Source organism: Hyperolius riggenbachi, chromosome 2 (genome assembly GCF_040937935.1).
Source record: "Hyperolius riggenbachi isolate aHypRig1 chromosome 2, aHypRig1.pri, whole genome shotgun sequence".
NCBI lineage: Eukaryota > Metazoa > Chordata > Amphibia > Anura > Hyperoliidae > Hyperolius > Hyperolius riggenbachi.
The window spans coordinates 535,570,152-535,590,542 of NC_090647.1; the positions used below are offsets into that span (position 1 = coordinate 535,570,152).

Sequence of the window (20,391 nt, forward strand, 5' to 3'; positions counted from 1 at the left end):
TTGGCTGTCCCCTGGGGAGGCAAGACAGTGATCAGCGGCTGAAGCCTATCGCACTGATTGACTAGCGGAGGGAGGGAGCGGAACAAAAAAAAAAAGGTAAATTTATTTAAAAAAATAAAGGAATAAATATTTGTAAAAAAAAATAAACATGCTGGCAAGGATCATGGCCCACCAACAGAGAGCTCTGTTGGTGGGCAGAAAAGAGTGGGGGAATCACTTGTGTGCTGAGTTGTGTGGCTCTGCAGCGAGCCCTTAAAGCTGCAGTGGCCTAATTTATAGAAAATTGCCTGGTCTTTGGGGGGGGGGGGGGGGGTTTAAGCCCGTGGTCTTTAACGTCCTTGCCGGTTCAATTCCTCCGGCAAGGAGGCAGAGCAGGAGGTTTTTTTTAGTTTTTGTTTTTTTTTTAAATCATGTAGCGAGCCTAGGGCTCGCTACATGATAGTCGTTGAGCGGTGGCATCCCCCCACCCACTCCGATCGCCTTCGGCGATCAGAGTAAGCAGGGAAATCCCGTTCAGAACGGGATTTCCTGCAGGGCTTCCCCGGTCGCCATGGCGACGGGGCGGGATGACATCACCGACGTCATGGACGTCGGGACGTCATAGGGAATCCCGATCCGCCCCTCAACGCTGCCTGGCACTGATTGGCCAGGCAGCGCAGGGGTCTGGGGCGGGGGGGAGCGGCGCGGCGGATTGCGTCGGATCGGCGGCGAGCGGAAGTTACAAGCAGCTAGCAAAGTGCTAGCTGCTTGTAACAAAAAAAAAATTATGCAAATTGGCCCAGCGGGGCCTGAGAAATCCTCCTGCGCAGGTTACCCCGAACTGAGTTCGGGATAACCGGCAAGGAGGTTAAAGAGACTCTGAAGCGAGTCTAAATTCTCTTTATTAACTTGCATTCATTTGAAGCACCATAAGCCCTGATAAACCGCCGCTATCCCGCAGCAAAACGTGGGGCTTATACCCCCCAAATCCCCTGTGCAACGTCCACAGCTTTCTTGGTTGTGGATTTTGCTGCTCATGGATGCAGGGCTTTGAGCTGCAGCTCCGCCTCCATGTGCGTCAGTCTGCCTGCGGATCTCCGCCTCTCCCCGCCCCTCTCTGCGAAGGAAGATTGAGAGGGGCGGGGAGAGGCGGTGATCAGCCAGGATTGACGCTCTAAGAGGCAGAGCTACAGCCCAAAGTTCTGCCTCAAGCAGGAAGCGCTCCCCAGACCCAGGAGAGGGGATTTGGGGGGTATAAACCCTTCGTTTTGCCGCGGGATAGCGGCGGTTTAGCAGGGCTTATGGTGCTTCAAATGAATACAAGTTAATAAAGAGAATTTAGACTCGCTTCAGAGTCTCTTTAAGTGGTTAATATGTGTCATCACACATTTAACAGCTAGTATAGAAACCATCTAACATTCTTCCTGTCACACCTAAAATGTGTCGGTGGGACGCTGGTGGGACTTACTGCTGCCTGCTTTAAACACTTTTTGTACTACATGCGGCTATCTTGATGTCTGCAGGAAAGGACAGCGATCAGATAGTGTCAGTTTTCCCAACTGGATCCCTTGAGGTCGCCCGGCAATCCTACACCTTAGTATTGTGACACCGACAACGAGTTCTGTAATTGCCTCTTGTGACCCTGACAAGGTGTACATTTCTCGGGTTGCTATAACACAAGAGGAAGCAGCCATTGCTACAGTGTAACCAATTTTCAGTGAACCACAAGTGTCTGTACAGCTCTATTACAGAGATTGTAAGGACAGGACCTATATAGGGGTGACACAGAGGACAACTAATTACTGATACAGCTGATACAAGTATCAGTGCCGTCTATTGTGCCTGCGCTGTGCAGATCTTATTAGTTTAAAGGAGCTCTGTTCCCAATATATTACTGGAGGCTAAGCAGTGTCAAGTGGAAGGAACTGTATTATTCTGGAAAAGAAAATGTGATTTTTTTTTCTTTTTTTAATAGAAGCCTTATTCTTTGTATTTTCATACTTTCCTGCAATACAACTTGTATGAAACTTTATTCTTCAAATTCCTCTTTGCTCCAAAAGATTATTTACAGCATAAAATCTACTACCACAAAGAAAAAAAAATTGTAGCAGAACAGCATTCAAACAGTTAAACACAGCACGTTGTTCTTCAGTGTAAAGCTTCTTGCTTCAGTGGGCAGCTTCTGGCCACATCCAAAGAGGTGATGACGTTATATTCGATTTACATTTCTTTGTCAGATACATTTAGTAAACATTAGCAAACTGCTAAAACTGAGCTGTACTGATCTGAGAAGCAGAGAGAGTTGAGAAGTGATCACTTGGTATATTTTAATATATAAACACAGCAGCTATGCAATAAAATGCAATGGCTGCTTTCAGAGCAGCTAAACTGTATTTTAGGAATATGTCATTTATAGACAGATATTACTTGTGCACAAAAGCAAATATGATAACTGAAGGGTAATAAAAAGTAGCAAAACACATTTAAAGAGAACCAGAGATGAAGCACCCTCTTGTATTTTACCTTATAAATCAATGGAAACATGACAGTAAACACCTAATCTGCTCTTTATTTCATTGTTCTCTGTTTAATCTGACTGTTATCACCTCTGATAAGAATACCCGAATGAGGAAGCAGGAGATTTGGGCGCATGAGACAAGTGGACAAAAAGGGCGCCCCATTCACTCCCATTATAAATATCGTTTAATGGGCGCCGAACAGGGAAAAAAAGGCGCCGGAGATTATTAACGTTTTACAAACGGCGCCCGGAGATTTTTAATGTTTTATAACTGTGCTTGTGATGATTTAACTTTACAAAATGAGCCCGTGACGAATAACGTTTATAAAGATACTAAATCACTATGTCATGATCGCTGCTGCAGCAGGTATTGCTGGAAGTAGTAGTGCTGCAGCTCAGGCAGTTCTGATCTCTTTCCATGCAAGCTGCATAGCTTTGTCTGCCTTTCCCTGCTGTCAGCTTGTGACTGATTATCATTCACCTGTGTGGGAATCTGCATGTCTACTCCCATTGGATGACCTCAGTATAAAGATCTGCTTCCTGCAGGACTCCTCGGGTTTTCATAGCGTCAGTTTAAGCCTGTCTTGCTGTCGCTTCAGCCCCCGATCGTGTTTCTTGTTCTAAAGATACTTTGCTGGTTTTGCATCATATATTGGTTCATTGCCCATATATATGCATACCAGCACGTTTATTATTTTCCTTGTATTCGTGTTACGTTGATACATCAGTGACGCTGATATATACGTACACGAACTGTTTATATCCTGTGTTCAGCTAGCCAGTTCTAGCACGTTGATCACCCGTGCTGAGCTAGTTATCCTGTTCCTGGTCCTGTTTGTGGATTGCGTTCATCTCTGCGAGGAGATAACGAATCCTTCTGAATCCTGTCCTGTTACCGTTTGTGGATTGCGTTCATCTCTGCGAAGAGATAGCGAATCCTTCTGAGTCCTGTTCCCTGTATCGTTCCAGTCCTAAGTCAGTGTTCCTGCTTATGTCATATATCGGTTCATTGCCGATATATACATATGTTAGTCAGACGTTACAAATAGTTTCATTGATAGCTGTAATTGTAATACGCTAGGAAATCATACTGTTTGTATATTTATCTGTGTTACGTTCATCTATCTTGATCCTGCTAATTCCTGACTATCCTGTCCTGTCTTTGTGAGGCACGCCATCGCCGCTACGCTTTGGCTGCCTCATTCCAGTCTGTCTTGTTGTGTACGCTTGCTGTCACTAAGTAGCGGCTAGCTAGCAAGCGTTCATTCTGTCTACCTGTCCTGATCTCCTCAGTTCTGGTTTATGCGCTCAGCGCTACTTTGCGCTGAGACGTTATAGCGAAAGCATTGTTTGTGGCTGTTGGATCTGCACCGGCTCTGTGCGCCACAATCTCCTTTTGGAGTCAGTCCTCCCCTCCACTATACTAGGGATAGCCTGTTTCCTTGTGCTAGTGTGTGTACCTCCTCCACGTCAGCTCATGCGTTGCATGCTGACTGTGGAGAATACACCACCAAGCCTGACACACTATTTCTAAAACATTTCTAAAACATTATTATCCACCCCAAAAAAAATTATTTACATTTTTTTATTTACATTTTTTGTTTATTAATGTTTAAAACATTATTATCCATAGGGGGTCTTAGGTTTAGGCACCACCAGGGGGGTCTTAAGTTTAGGCACCACCAGGGGAGTCTTAGGTTTAGGCACCACCAGGGGGGTCTTAGGTTTAGGCACCAACAGGAGGGTCTTAGGTTTAGGCACCAACAGGGGGGGTCTTAGGTTTAGGCACCAACAGGGGGGTCTTAGGTTTAGGCACCACCAGGAGGGTCTTAGGTTTAGGCACCACCAGGGCGGTCTTAGGTTTAGGCACCAACAGGAGGGTCTTAGGTTTAGGCACCAACAGGGGGGGTCTTAGGTTTAGGCACCAACAGGGGGGTCTTAGGTTTAGGCACCAACAGGGGGTCTTAGGTTTAGGCACCAACAGGGGGTCTTAGGTTTAGGCACCAACAGGAGGGTCTTAGGTTTAGGCACCAACAGGAGGGTCTTAGGTTTAGGCACCAACAGGGGGGGTCTTAGGTTTAGGCACTAACAGGGGGGTCTTAGGTTTAGGCACCAACAGGGGGTCTTAGGTTTAGGCACCACCAGGGGGTCTAGGGGTTAGGGATAGGTACAGGGAGGGTTTTTAACAAACGTAAATATAAGTTTCAGTTTAGAAATAGTGAAGATTAACGTTTTAAGAATTGCCGATCTCATACACATTATTTACTGATTTATAAATTCTTAAAACACTATTTGTAAATGAAATTCTACACAATATTTTTATGAACGATAATACTGCTTATCGTTTACACCACGCGCCCTTTTTTCTCGACGCCCTTTTTTTATGTACGCCCCGAATGAGGCTTTTAAAGCCCAAGCCTGCCCCCCTTGTGGCTCTGCTATAATGACTCAGCTATAATTATTCCCTGCAAAGCCAGACTGAATGGTCAGTCCGGGATTCTTATCACAGCTGATAACATACACTTCTAGCAGTGAGGATGAAACAGAGAGCATGGTAAGTGTTTTCTCTAATGTTCTTACTGATATATATGGTAAAATACACAAGGGTGCTTCATCTCTGGTTCCCTTTAAAGTGTACTGGTAGTGGATGGGTACATTTGAATTAGCCGCTTGTTGAATTGGGCGCGATTATCGTGCTTGTTATATAGCGGCTATACGTCTGTTTATTGTTTGAACTATTTATCGCTTATGTCGCTGTAATGGAGGGGGGAGCCTGAGCAGCAGCCGCAGGGAGGGCAGCCCGACCTCTCCCTTCCTATATAGCGGCTATATGTGTATGTTTACCGTCCGAAACATTTATAGGTTATCTCGCTGTAAAGGATAGGGGGAGCCACAGAGAGGGCAGCCCGACCTCTCCCTCCCCTTCTCTCCCCGCGCCGCCCTCCGTGCTCCCTTCTAGGACTCAGCAGCGGCTATGCAGAGAGGAGAAGACCGGCGGCGAGTGAGCGACAATTGGAGGTGAGGCAGGTATTTACATCACTTCCCTGTGTCGGTGCGCATTACTCTTGAGTCCTAGAAGGGAGCACGGAGGGCGGCGCGGGGAGAGAAGGGGAGGGAGAGGTCGGGCTGCCCTCTCTGTGGCTCCCCCCATCCTTTACAGCGAGATAACCTATAAATATTTCGGACGGTAAACATACACAATATAGCCGCTATATAGGAAGGGAGAGGTCGGGATGCCCTGCGCCCATACTATGCAGTCTGCGCCTGCAAGAAGTTTTATAGCCGAAAATTGCATTGAAGGAATAGCCGCGCCTAATTCATGCAGCGCTTTAATCGCCGTGTTCGTAGTGGATATGTAATGTTTGAATCCACAAGAGTTTATTGGTGAAACAGCTCTAAGAGCAGGAGGTATTAAACATATCCCAAACCTAAACCTCTGATCAACATTTGATTGCAACCAGATCACAGTAAAACTTGAAGCTATTTAAAGGAAAACCAAGGTAAAAAAAAAAAAAAAAAAAAAAAACTGATAAGATAAACACACTGTAAAATGCTCACTCCCAGACAGCAATCCGCCATTTTATATGGTCCACAAACAGCTTGTCAGCCAATCAAGTGCAATAATATACACCCGTGTCTGCAGTACCAAATCTAGCGGGAATTGCGTATGCTCAGGAACATTCCGGTGAAAGGGTTCGGTTGGGCATAATCATAGATTATGTCACCAGAAGGGGGCACCACATGCAGGTATACCTCTAACATTGCCCCTCCCTATCTAACCACTTACCTGATAGCGCATACCAGTGGCGACCCCCTCCCCGCCACACCTCCTTCTAGCTATACTGGGGGGGGGGGCATTATACTAGTTACACTGGGGGGGGGGACTATACTGGGGGGCCACTATACTAGCTACACTGGGGGGCACTATACTAGCTACACTGGGGGGCCACTATAATAGCTACACTGGGGGGCCACTATACTAGCTACACTGGGGGCCACTATACTAGCTACACTGGGGGCCACTATACTAGCTACACTGGGGGGCCACTATACTAGCTACACTGGGGGGGGGGGGGCACTATACTAGCTACACTGGGGGGGCCACTATACTAGCTACACTGGGGGGGCCACTATACTAGCTACACTGGGGGGGCCACTATACTAGCTACACTGGGGGGGCCACTATACTAGCTACACTGGGGGCTACTATACTAGCTACACTGGGGGGGCCACTATACTAGCTACACTGGGGGGGGCCACTATACTAGCTACACTGGGGGGCCACTATACTAGCTACACTGGGGGGGCCACTATACTAGCTACACTGGGGGGGCCACTATACTAGCTACACTGGGGGGGCCACTATACTAGCTACACTGGGGGGCCACTATACTAGCTACACTGGGGGCCACTATACTAGCTACACTGGGGGGGGGGCACTATACTAGCTACACTGGGGAGGCCACTATACTAGCTACACTGGGGGGGCCACTATACTAGCTACACTGGGGGGGGCACTATACTGGGGGGGCACTATACTAGCTACACTGGGGGGGCCACTATACTAGCTACACTGGGGGGGCCACTATACTAGCTACACTGGGGGGCCACTATACTAGCTACACTGGGGGCCACTATACTAGCTACACTGGGGGACACTATACTAGCTCCACTAGGGGCAGCTATACTACTTACACTGGGGGGCCACTATACTAGCTGTACTGGGGGTCACTATACTAGCTACACTGGGGGCAGCTATACTACCTATACTTAGGGCCACTATACTATATATACTGGGGGCAACTATACTAGCTGTACTGGGGGTCACTATACTAGCTACACTGGGGGCAGCTATACTACCTATACTGGGGGCTAGAGTTGGGCCGAACCTCCGATTTTAGGTTCGCGAACTTCCGCGGAAGGTTCGGTTCGCGTTAAAGTTCGCGAACCGCAATAGACTTCAATGGGGATGCGAACTTTGGAAAAAAAAAATTATGCTGGCCACAAAAGTGATGGAAAAGATGTTTCAAGGGGTCTAACACCTGGAGGGGGGCATGGCGGAGTGGGATACACGCCAAAAGTCCCCGGGAAAAATCTGGATTTGACGCAAAGCAGCGTTTTAAGGGCAGAAATCACATTGAATGCTAAATGACAGGCCTAAAGTGCTTTAAAACATCTTGCATGCGTATACATCAATCAGGTAGTGTAATTAAGGTACTGCTTCACACTGACACACCAAACTCACCGTGTAACGCACCGCAAACAGCTGTTTGTGTAGTGACGGCCGTGCTGGACTGGTGCGCACCATGGCGAGAGTGCAGGTTTTGGTGGCTTTACAGCCCATAAGGTCGCCTGGCTGATGTAGCTGAATGACAGAACAGTGACTGTCCAGCTGATCAAATTTGGTCTGACCACAATGAAGCAACGACCTTATTATCTTTTGTGTGCCCCCCGAGACACTCATCTAGGCGCCGGTCATTGCTTCATTGTGATACGCAAGCCCCTTCACCACGGCAAGGTAATGATCACGAAGGGGAATGGGCGCATGTACATGCCTTTTCTTTTGTTGTTGCAGCTGCCCGCAGTGCAGCCAGAAAAATTAGGCAGTCATGTACACGCACCAGAAAAATTATTACAGCGGCCGCTGCTAGCAGCGGCCTAAAAAATTCAGCAATCCGCCTGGAGTCCCGGACCCTGTTGGTGGTGGCGGAGAAGGTAGTCAAGCGGCCTGCAGGCAGACATGCTGTGTGGAGGGACTGAGAGCGACTTAGTCTTCTTGGGGCAGGCCAGGCAGCCAGTCACACGGCGTGCAGGCAGAGATGCTGTGTGTGCGGGGACTGACTTAGTCTTGGGGCGAGCAGCAGCCCTCCGGGATCCATGCCTCATTCATTTTGATAAAGGTGAGGTACTTAACACTTTTGTGACTTAGGCGACTTTTCTTCTCAGTGACAATGCCGCCAGCTGCGCTGAAGGTCCTTTCTGACAGGACGCTTGCGGCAGGGCAGGAGAGAAGTTGGATGGCAAATTGGGACAGCTCTGGCCACAGGTCAAGCCTGCGCACCCAGTAGTTCAAGGGTTCCTCATCGCTGTTCACAGCAGTGTCTACATCCACACTTAAGGCCAGGTAGTCGGCTACCTGCCGTTCCAGGCGTTGGTGGAGGGTGGGTCCGGAAGGGCTACGGTGAGGCGTTGGACTAAAGAACGTCCGCATGTCCGACATCACCATGAGATCGCTGGAGCGTCCTGTCTTTGACTGCGTGGACACGGGAGGAGGATTAGTGGCAGTGGTACCTTGCTGGCGTTGTGCTGTCACATCACCCTTAAAGGCATTGTAAAGCATAGTTGACAGCTGGTTCTGCATGTGCTGCATCCTTTCCACCTTCAGGTGAGTTGGTAACAGGTCCGCCACTTTGTGCCTGTACCGAGGGTCTAGTAGTGTTGCCACCCAGTACAGCTCATTCCCCTTGAGGTTTTTTATACGGGGGTCCCTCAACAGGCAGGACAGCATAAAAGATGACATCTGCACAAAGTCGGATCCAGTACCCTCCATCTCCTCTTGCTCTTCCTCAGTGACGTCACGTAAGTCAACCTCCTCCCCCCAGCCGCGAACAATACCACGGGAAGGTTGAGCAGCACAAGCCCCCGGCGACGCCTGCTGCGGGTGTTCTCCTGCCGCCGTCCCCTCCTCCTCCTCCTCCCCCAAAGAAACACCTTGCTCATCATCCTCTGAGTCTGACTCATCTTCTGCACACGACTTCTCTTCTTCCTCCTCCTCCCCCCTCTGTGCTGCCGCAGGTGTTGAGGAAACAGCTGGGTCTGATGAAAATTGGTCCCATGCCTGTTCCTGCCGTAACGGTTCCTGGTCACGCTCATTCGCAGCTTCATCCGCCACTCTACGCACAGCACGCTCCAAGAAGTAAGCGTAGGGAATTAAGTCGCTGATGGTGCCCTCACTGCGGCTCACCAGGTTGGTCACCTCCTCAAACGGCCGCATAAGCCTGCATGCATTTTTCATCAGTGTCCAGTTGTCGGGCCAGAACATCCCCATCTTCCCAGACTGTTTCATTCTACTGTAGTTGTAGAGGTAGTGGGTGACGGCTTTCTTCTGTTCTAGCAGGCGGGAGAACATGAGCAGGGTCGAATTCCAGCGAGTCGGGCTATCGCAAATGAGGCGTCTCACCGGCATGTTGTTTTTCCGCTGAATTTCCGCAAAGCGTGCCATGGCTGTGTAAGACCGCCTCAAATGCCCACAGACCTTCCTAGCCTGCTTCAGGACATCCGCTAAGCCAGGGTACTTTGCCACCAATCTTTGAACAACTAGATTCATGACATGTGCCATGCAGGGTATGTGTGTCAGCTTCCCCATATGCAAAGCGGCAAGCAGATTGCTGCCGTTGTCGCACACCACGTTGCCTATCTCCAGGTGGTGCGGGGTCAGCCACTCATCCACTTGTTTCTTAAGAGCAGCCAGGAGAGCTGCTCCAGTGTGACTCTCCGCTTTGAGACAAGACATGTCTAAGATGGCGTGACACCGTCGTACCTGGCATGCAGCATAGGCCCTGCGGAGCTGGGGCTGTGTAGCTGCAGAGGAGAACTGCCACTCAGCCAAGGAGGAGGAGGACAGCGAAGAGCATGTAGCAGGAGGAGAGGAGGTGGCAGGAGGCCTGCCTGCAAGCCGTGGAGGTGTCACAATTTGGTCCGCTGCGCCCTGCTTGCCATCGTTCACAGTACAGGTATACAGTGGCGGGTTCACTGAACACAACAGGTATGCAGTGGCGGGTTCACTGAACAGAACAGGTATGCAGTGGCGGGTTCACAGAACAGGTATGCAGTGGCAGGTTCACTGAACAGAACAGATATGCAGTGGCGGGTTCACAGAACAGGTATGCAGTGGCAGATTCACTGAACACAACAGGTATGCAGTGGCGGGTTCACTGAACAGGTATACAGTGGCGGGTCCACTGAACAGAACAGGTATGCAGTGGCAGGTTCACTGAACACAACAGGTATGCAGTGGTGGGTTCACAGAACAGGTATGCAGTGGTGGGTTCACTGAACAGGTATGCAGTGGTGGGTTCACAGAACAGGTATGCAGTGGCAGGTTCACTGAACAGGTATGCAGTGGTGGGTTCACTGAACAGGTATGCAGTGGTGGGTTCACTGAACAGGTATGCAGTGGTGGGTTCACAGTACAGGTATGCAGTAGTGGGTTCACAGAACAGGTATGCAGTGTTGGGTTCACTGAACAGGTATGCAGTGGTGGGTTCACAGTACAGGTATGCAGTGGTGGGTTCACAGAACAGGTATGCAGTGTTGGGTTCACTGAACAGGTATGCAGTGGTGGGTTCACAGTACAGGTATGCAGTAGTGGATTCACAGAACAGGTATGCAGTGTTGGGTTCACTGAACAGGTATGCAGTGGTGGGTTCACAGAACAGGTATGCAGTGGTGGGTTCACAGAACAGGTATGCAGCCAGGAACAAGCTAAGCCTAACTAATCTTTCCCTATGAGAGACAGTCTGCAGCAGCTCGCCCTACTCTCACTAATGCAGGCACACGAGTGACCGTAATGGCCGCCGCTGCCTGCCTTATATAAGGGGGGTGGGGCTCCAGGGGCTAGTGTAGCCTAATTGGCTACACTGGGCCTGCTGACTGTGATGTAGAGGGTCAAAGTTGACCCTTCATGTGCATTATGGGGCGAACCGAACTTCCGCAAAGGTTCGCCTGCGGGACGCGAACGCAGGCGAACCGTTCGGCCCAACTCTACTGGGGGCCACTATACTATATATACTGGGGGCAACTATACTAGCTCCACTGGGGGCAGCTATACTACTTACACTGGGAGGCCACTATACTACCTATCTTGGGGGTAGCTATACTGGGGGCCACTATACTAGCTACACTGGGGGCAGCAGCACTACCTACATTGGGGGCAGCAGCAATACTTCCTACATTGGGGGCAGCAGCTATGCTGCCTATCCTGGGGGCAACTATGCTGCCTATCCTGGGGGCAACTATGCTGCCTATCCGGGGGGCAACTATACTAGCTATACTGGGGGCAGCTATATTGTGGCAACTATACTACCTTCACGGGGGGCAACTAGCTACCTATACTGGGGGCAACTGTGCTAGCTACCTATACTGGGGGCAACTTTATTACATATATAGGGGGCACCTATACCTGGCATTACCCGCCGTGGCGCGCTTAGTATGCCACATTCGCTTTTTTTTTTCGGTGGGGGTGGGGGGAGGGTGTTTTATAATACCCAGCACCGGGTGTCAAATGCCCTAGTTACGCCACTGCCGCATACTGGAAGCTGCAAAAAAAGAAATGTAAAAACACACATGCTGGTGCACATGGCAGTCTGGGGACCCGAGCTCTCCACCACCCAGGACCCTCAAAGTCCCCATGCAACACCTAGAGGGAGAGTACAGCTGAGCCCCGGTGCTCCCCTCACCAGGGGATTCACCCTCCCTGCCTCTACGTATATTTGCTGAATGCAAAACACACAAGAAATGCTCACAATGCCAGCAAGATAAACAATTGCATCTATCCTCCTGACAACTTTTTATTTGTTTCAGAATCCCACAATTTTATTTTTTTTAAAAAGCTAAAAAAAAATTGTTTTAAAGTGAACCTGAACCGAGTAAAATTATTTAAAATAAGCACATGAAGGCTGCCAGGCTACACATAGCAAGACAACAACCCACTCTTTCTCGCGATCTAACAAAACGCTTAGCTATGGACATTATGATTTCAGAACGATTACTGGCTATTGTTAATGATTCCCTGGATACTTTCATTTGAACCTGACAGCCCTAGCACACACTCTTAGATAATCTAAGCCTCCGGCAGTGGCGTAGCAATAGGGGTTACAAAGGTTGCAACCGCATCGGGGCCCTTGGGCCAGAGGGGGCCCCGAGGGGCCCTCCCTCAACTACAGTATTAGCTCTTTTATTGGCCCTGTGCTGGTAATTATCACGTCTATAGATGCTTTGTTATTTGTTGTATATGTTACGGCCAGAACCCGAAGTTTGGCCACTTCGGGTTCTGGCCGGCCAATGTGCGAAGTGGCCGCTGCGCGGCGGCCAATGTTATAAATGACATTTATTCCTGAAAGATTAATGTCTTTTCCTGCGGGCAAATGTAACAAAACTTAGTTAATTTAATGGAATTAAGCCGGCGGCAAGCTCGCTCTCCTCCCCCCTGCCTTTCTCCTATACTGGGCAGCCGGCGGGGACATGCGTGTCCCCCCAGAGTCGTTCGTCGTGGCAGGCAATCCTGCCGTTCGTTCCTGCAGAGCGGGTGCTGGCAGAAGCGATGTCTGCAGCCTCCCCGCTCTGCTTCCCTGCAGCCACGAACGACTCTTGGGGACACGCGCGTCCCCCCCCCCCCCCCCCCCGGCTGCCCGTAGGAGAGAGGGAGGCAGGGGGGAGGAGAGGAGGCAGAGCAAAAGCAGGCGGCTTGATCTGTTACATTGCCGCCGGCTTAATTCCATTCAATTAACTAAGTTTTTTTTACATTTGCCCGCAGGAAAAGACATGAATCTTTCAGGAATAAATGTCATTTCTAACATTGTCCGCCACGCAGCGGCCACTTCGCACATTGGCCAGCCAGAACCCGAAGTGGCCAGCCAGATCACGAAGTGGCCAAACTTCGGGTTCTGGCCGTAACATATACATAGATTGCTTGGGGGGGCCCAATGTAAAACTTGCACTGAGGCCAATAGCTCCTTGGCTACGCCACTGGCCTCCGGCCTTTAGTACTTTCGATTTGACACTATTTTACCTGACTCATCCTGTCCCTTGGATATTGGCTATGGGTAATCGTCCTTTTTGCCCCCTGGTCCCTTTTATCTCCGCCATATGTGATGATTAGTGACTTCATTGATTTTGAATACTGATGTTTTTGTTTATGTTATTACATTATGTTACTTACCTGTATAGTTTATTCATGCGAAACGTACCCCTCACCGGGTACTCCATCGCTATGCTCTGTTTGTACTTTATATTTCAATAAAAAAAACTTTTGAAACAAAAATAAACACATGATGTACCTGGAAATGAATATTACATACTTACCTCACAATCAGTTCCTCTCAGCTCACCATTTTCTTCTATAAGTGATCCCTTCCAGTTCTGACAAGAACTTAAATATATCACTTGCTGTCAGTTATAACTGAAAGGACAACTGATGTCCAAGGTATTGTCCATATTTCCCTATGGCTCACGTGGGCGATATACCAGTGTGCTGACCCAGAAGCTGTTTTAACATGGAGGACGGACAATTCCGTGGGACAGAGGACGGCGTGGGAAGCCTCTTTGGGACCCCGAGGCTTCCTCCTCCCGAGGTCAGTACCCCCAGGGGAACAGGTTTTCTTTAAGTCAAATTTTGCCAGGGGTATGAATAATTATGGGTAGCAGAAACTCCAAGAGAAAAGACCCAGCACCGTCTTCAAGTGTATTATAAGCTCTTTTATTTATTTAAAGCATCAGAAAGACAAAAAGGGCAAGTCTGTGCGACGTTTCGAGAGGCGACTTCTCTCTTTCTCAAGCTGACAAGCCCTCTGAATACATGAAACACAATCAGCCTTAAATAGTCCTTACTCCACTATGGAGCCAATCAGAATGGTCTGGACACCCTGTCATCAACCAATTAGGTTAAGTTCCTGCTTGTAGGCCCTCCCAACTACATCTATTTATACACTCCAATCATTTTAAAATGGCCACTGGAGGGCCGACCAATGAGGGTAGAGCATGTTCTGAATAGAAAAAACGTCATTCAACCGTCAGGCGGAAATCCGCATTGAAAATCCGCATGTGGGTAAATTCAATGCGTATGCGTAAAAACGTACGCGTAAAGAACATGTTCCAATCCAATTACCACGCGGAAGACCGCATTGGAGATCCGCATATGGTTAAAGTCAATGCGTATGCGTACAAACGTACGCGTAAAAACCCGGAAGCAAAAATCGTCTAAGACATAGACGTTTCAATCCAATCGCCTATACCGGTTACGCATTGAACTTATCTTTTCAGATTAAAAAGTGTACATGCTCCTAACCCTAATAGGAATGAGTGTCAACAATATATAATAAAAGAAATCTGAAAAAATGAAAAAAAAAAAGTGTCAAAACTAACGCTAGGTGTCTGGCGGCCACCCACAGCGGCGGCCAGACACCGAACATCGCAACAAAGACAATAATCACATCTCACCCTCCCAGACTGGCGTCCGCCTCAATAGTGGCGGCCAGTCTGGGCCGGCGAGAACAAAAATTACCAATTCTGTCGCGACTGGCGTCCATCCCTGGCGGCCAGTTGGGAAATAAACAGGCAAAAAATCAAAAAGATATTTTGAAGGCCAACCCGGACTGGCGGCCACATACCAGCGGCGGCCAGTCCAGGAGAGCCAACAAATCAACATAATCAAAAAATAAGAAATAATAATACATTTCTCTATAAACCCCTCTCCCCCCCCCGACCGGCGGCCACCAAATGTGGCCACCAGTCGGGAAGGGTCGGGGAAAAAAGAAGAAACAGAACCAACCCAAAGAGAAGACTCCAGGCGTCCAGACCAAAAAACAATCAGCAAGACATCTATCTATAAACACATGGACCCAACTCGCACTCCCGGTTAAGACCCCCTGGACCAAGGGCATCCCAGCTTCCTAATCCAAAACAACTCCCGTCTCAATAATAATTTGACCCTATCACCCCCCACCTGCGTGGCGGGGGGACAGAGTCAATCACCTGGACCTTCAACTGGCTAACATTATGGCGACAGGCAGAAAAATAGCTAGCAACCGCTTGTTCAGATGTGCCTGAGCGGATAGCTGACTTATGCGCGGAGCTTATAATACACTTGAAGACGGTGCTGGGTCTCTTCTCTTGGAGTTTCTGCTTGCTGTTCCTGGAGACAGAGGGACAACGACCAATAGCACGTCGCATCTAGATGGTTGGGTGCTGCCTGTAACTATTCGTCTACTAATTATGGGTAGCACTGTATGAACTGTTGACCTTTTTTATCTATCCTCTGCCAGGTGGTCCATGTGGCCTTCCCAGAAACTCATTCCTGCACAAGAACTAGATAGTGGCAGCTACTTCAGGCCTTCCCTCATGCAGGCATTTGGCTTTCTCTCTCTCTGGCTTATGTGATGTATGTTACACATACCGTAGTAACCTCTTCCTGGTGTTGTGTCTTGCAGGTCACACGGAATGTGTGGAGTCTCTCTCCAATGCTGGAGTTAGTATAGAGCAATACATAAAGCACCTGGGCTCTCCGCTCTACGTGGCCTGTGACAATCAGAGAGTGAGCACGGCTAGAAGGCTGCTTGAGTTGGGTATGGATCTCTCCCGTTTCAGTTTGTACACTGTTCCTGTATGTAAAGCTGTACTTCAGACAGTCAAACTTTAATCCTCACTTCAGCTTTGTTTCTTGTAATTGTTGTGTGTTTTCTTAACCCTTTAGCAACCAATTTATTTAGAGGCTTGCAAGTGCTCAGGACCAATTCATTTTAGCACATTTTTTTTATTTCTGTATTTGTTACATGTTATTGCTTCTAATTAGTACTGCTGTAATGTGTATTTATGGTCACTTGTCACTAGGGGGCAGTGTGAGACAATAACAGAGGACTTCTGCTTTCAGTTTCTATATTTTCTGCTAGTAGGGAGAGATCAAAGCATTCAAACAATTTACAAGCACAACGAGTTCTGCCGACTGAGGTCAAAAGCACGGCACTTATTTCAAACCAGATAACTCTATTAAAGCGGATCCAAGATGAAAAACTAACTATAACAAGTAACTTGTCTATACAGCCTCTCTAAAGTTTAGATTTAGTTTTACACAGCAATTCTAGCTGCAAACAGCTTCAACAGTTTATGATTATTTATTCCTGTGATACAATGAGAGCCATATTCTGTTTGTCACATTACACACAGGAAAGCTGATAGCATCTCCAGCCCTCAGCCCGTGACAAATTCACTCCCTTTCCCCCTCCCTCCTCCCCTCTGCCTCTGAAATCTCTGGCTAGTAACCTCCTCCTGCCCACACTGAGCTCCCATAAGCCCTTGATACAGTGCCAAGGCACTGGGAAAAAGCTGTGGGCGAGGCTTGTTTAGTTTATAGGGAATTAGGGTGTTAAAACAAAACAAAAAAAGTATTTGGCTTGAGGAATGCCCTATAAACTATATGCAATGCAATGAGTAAAAGTTTATCTCGGATCCACTTTAAAGCTGCTAATGGGTTAAGGTGGCCATACATGACTCGATGCATGGCCAGATCGAAATCATCTGGCCGCCGTCTGCTGCCCCCCCCCCCCCCCCCCTCAGTATTTTACAGTGGGACTGTCAGCCACAAAATCAAATTCCATTAACCTACTGCTCTGTGTTTACTATGTAGTCTACATGCAGTCTGCATAGCAAGCATTCCAATATAATCATAAATGTTTCTGCTGTAATGAATCTTATCTCAGTCAGCCTAGCTCTATTCTGGTACATTGCCAAAGAGAGGAAAACTTGTTATCTCCCCTCCCACATTCCTGCTCCTCACTGATTGGCTGAGGGCAGTCCAGTGTGACAGGAGGCTGAGAAGGGAAATACACCTCACCCCTCTGCAGAAGCTGCTGAAATACAACCTATGCTGTGCTCACATGTGTTTACAAAGCAAGCTAGATATGACAGTGCAGTTTCTAGGAGAGAAAAAAGATTAGGGGAAGAAATGACATCAGGATTGGCTTCTATCAGAAGCAGGAAAGATGGAAAATGCCTGGAACAGTTTTCTCTTTATTTAATATATAACATTCACTGAAGTCAAAACGTGGACAGTACAATTATGTAAGTAGAACAAGTAGTTGTTTACTTACATATGTGTTTTTGTCCTGGGATAGTATGGCTGTCCCTGCTGCTTTAATCACCTCTCTGCTGGCACAACTCCTGGCCTCCTCCAGGGTTCGGCATCACCAAGAGCAATAGTATCACGTATTGGCGCGTGTAGTGACCCCACTAATGTCCCAGGAACACATGGATCAGATGCTTGCAGTGCCGCTGGACATTGGAAGACCCCAGGAATTATACAGAAAAGTATTTGGAGCGAGGCGCTGGGCTGCCGCGGGCGGCTGGTTCCGATGTCTGTCTGAACCAGCCCTTATACTCTGCACAAGGGGAGTGGGAGGAGTGGAAGACCTGTCCACTACTGGGGGGAATGGATTGTCCAGCCATGATGCGGGGGAAAGAGGGGTCCATCCAGGGCCGGTTCTAGACTTTTTGCTGCCTGAGGCAAACTTGTGAGGATGCTGCCCCCCATAGGTAGTAACAGTGCCCCCAGTATAGGTAGCCTGGAGGGTGTAGCAGCCAGGGGAGGGGGGGCAGCGGGCACAGCAGTGGGGAGGGGCCCCCTCACTTGGGGCTCCCCTGACCGGACTCCCCCTCCAGCTATTTTCCCTGCATTTAAGTCATCAGTGAGCGGGCCAGGGAAGCATTGATTCACCTTCCTTCCGGTCCAGCGTTGCTTTCCACCACTCGCATCACTTCCTGCAATGCCGGCTACGGCATTGCAGGAAGTGACGCGAGCAGTGGAACGGAGGAAGGAAGAAGCCCCAGGTGAGGGAGGCGTAGTCTGATCCCCCTTCCCACCACTGTGCTCGCTGCTCCCCCTTCCTGGCTGCTACCCCCTCCAGCTCGGCACCCCCCATGAAACGGTCAGGCGGGCGCCGCCCCCTTACTTCCGCCGCCTGAGAAACCTGCCTCACCCCTCCTCATGGGCGGCCTGGGTCCATCATAATTTTGCTCGGGGGGGGGGGGGGGGGGGGTCTGGGCCACTAGTGTTACACCTCTGGAAAGAGCTGTCGTTGCTTATCAACTGGCCATGATGGATCAGTGGTTGATGAAATTTATAATACAAGGGCTTGGCAAACATAACATCTTCTGTTCTTACATAATCACTGATGGCAATGCAAGTGAATAAAATGAAAATGTAATCCTATAAACCGCTTCAAGGATATAATGTTTAGACTTTCTCCGCTAGGTGCGAATGCCAATATTGGGAAGGACCAGGACACTCCGTTACATGCGGCAGCAAGAAGCGGCAACGCTGAGCTGGTCAATCTACTCATTGACTATGGAGGAAGCCCGCAGTCCAAGAACGCAGATGGAAAACGACCTTCAGAAATGGCACCACCACAAAGCTCACTGAAAGAGCTCTTTTTAAAACGAGAAGGTAGACTTTAATCCAAATCGTCACATGGACTCCTAGCGGCAATAATCCGAAACTCTGCCACCTAAGTAGTTTCAAGAATGATGAGTTAAAGTATACTGAGCACCCCTGGGTGCTCCTAAGGTCAGACAAACCTGAAGGGAAAAATTATTATGATATAATTAATTGTATGTGTAGTACGGATGATGAATAGAACATTAGTAGCAAAGAAAAGAGTCTTATATTGTTTTCCAGTACAGGAAGAGTTAAGAAACTTAAGTTATTATCTATGCAAAAGAGCTTCTCTGAGCTCTTTGACCCAACTTGGGTCAAAGACAGTCCTGTTTTCTGAAGCACTTCAAGGGAAGCTGAGCAGGATAGTAAAATGGCCAAATGAACTTACTTGGGGCTTCCTTCAGCCTCTGTGGGCTCCCTCCGTTCTTCCTCCGGCGGCTCCATTAGAGCGGCGACTTTGGCTTGCTTGCGTGCCTATCGCCGTAAACGTTCTGAGCATGCGTGGTTCTCGAAAGAATAAACCCCAGGTAAGTTCATGTGGCCATTTTTTCTTACCTGCTCAGGGTTCCTTTAAAGCAAGGGTCTCAAACTCGCGGCCCGCGGGCCATTTGCGGCCCTCGATACAATATTTTGTGGCCCCCGCCAGCAAAAGCAAAAGAGACACGGAACTATTTTTGCCTATTTTACCTTATAGTTCGATTCAGTGCCTCCAAGTAATCCGCCGCATCCCCGCCGCTAAACGAGGGCTGCAGAGCCCCAAATCCCCCGGGCAAACATCCACGACTGTGCTGAGGGGCAGAGCTTCCAGCTGTAGCTCTGCCCTTCCTGACGTCAATCGCTGCACGGATCGCCGCCTCTCCCCGCCCCTCTCTGTGAAGGAAGAGTGAGAGGGGCGGACAGAGGCGGCGATCCACCGCGATTGACGTCAGGAGGGGCAGAGCTGAAGCTGAAAGCTCTTCCCCTTCCAGGAAATGTCGGCGGATTGCCCCCCGGGCGATTTGGGGGCCCTACAGCCCTCGTTTTGCGTCAGGGACACGGCGGTTTACTTGTAATGGGAGCACTGAAGCGAACTATAAACTATAATTATTTGAAACCTAGGGTTCCTATTTCATATATCAGCAGCGGTGTTTCCATGGAAATGGCCTGGTCTTGTCGCCCTGCGTGAAATTTGGTTTCTGCTGGGGGCTGAAGAGCCCACACAGCACAGATCTGTGCAAAATGCTGCGGTCCTTATGTTGTTAAAGCAAAGCTGGCAACAGACTCTGCTGTGAGGAAAACTTGCTGACTTCTGTAGCCCTGAGGAGAGTCACATGATCAGCTGAGCTGCCACTGAAAACACTGGGGGCCCATTTCCACTATCGCGAATTTGCATGCAGTTTTCGCATGCAAATTCGCATAGCAATACAAGTGAATGGGACTGTTTCCACTTGTCAGGATTCCTTCGCGTTTTTCTGTGCAGAAAAAATTCGCATGGCAGAGCCATCAGAATTCGCATACCACTATGCGAATCGCATACAATGTATTTAATAGGAAATTTGCATGCGGTTTGGGTATGCGAATTTTCATGCGAATTCGCATAGAAACAATGGAAAATCACACCAGCACTGCCATGGTTAAATTCGCATACATCGTCATTCATGCGAATTTGCATGAAAATTCGCATAGACCGGCATGCGAAATTCACATCCGC

At 48.8% G+C, this 20,391-nt stretch overlaps 1 protein-coding gene across 3 annotated transcripts in view; it reads left to right on the forward strand.

The window, feature by feature from the left end:
* The window catches only part of LOC137547280 (ankyrin repeat and SOCS box protein 9-like), a 49,015-nt gene that overhangs the window by 25,602 nt on the left and 3,022 nt on the right, over window positions 1–20,391 (forward strand). For 2 of the 3 annotated variants that reach the window (XM_068270701.1, XM_068270702.1), the window contains 2 exons: window positions 15,703–15,837; window positions 18,519–18,710. In XM_068270701.1, the coding sequence (XP_068126802.1) occupies window positions 15,703–15,837; window positions 18,519–18,710 (327 nt within the window). Of the gene's footprint in view, window positions 1–15,702; window positions 15,838–18,518; window positions 18,831–20,391 lie in introns of all 3 variants that reach the window. The other variant, XR_011026547.1, reaches the window with a different exon arrangement.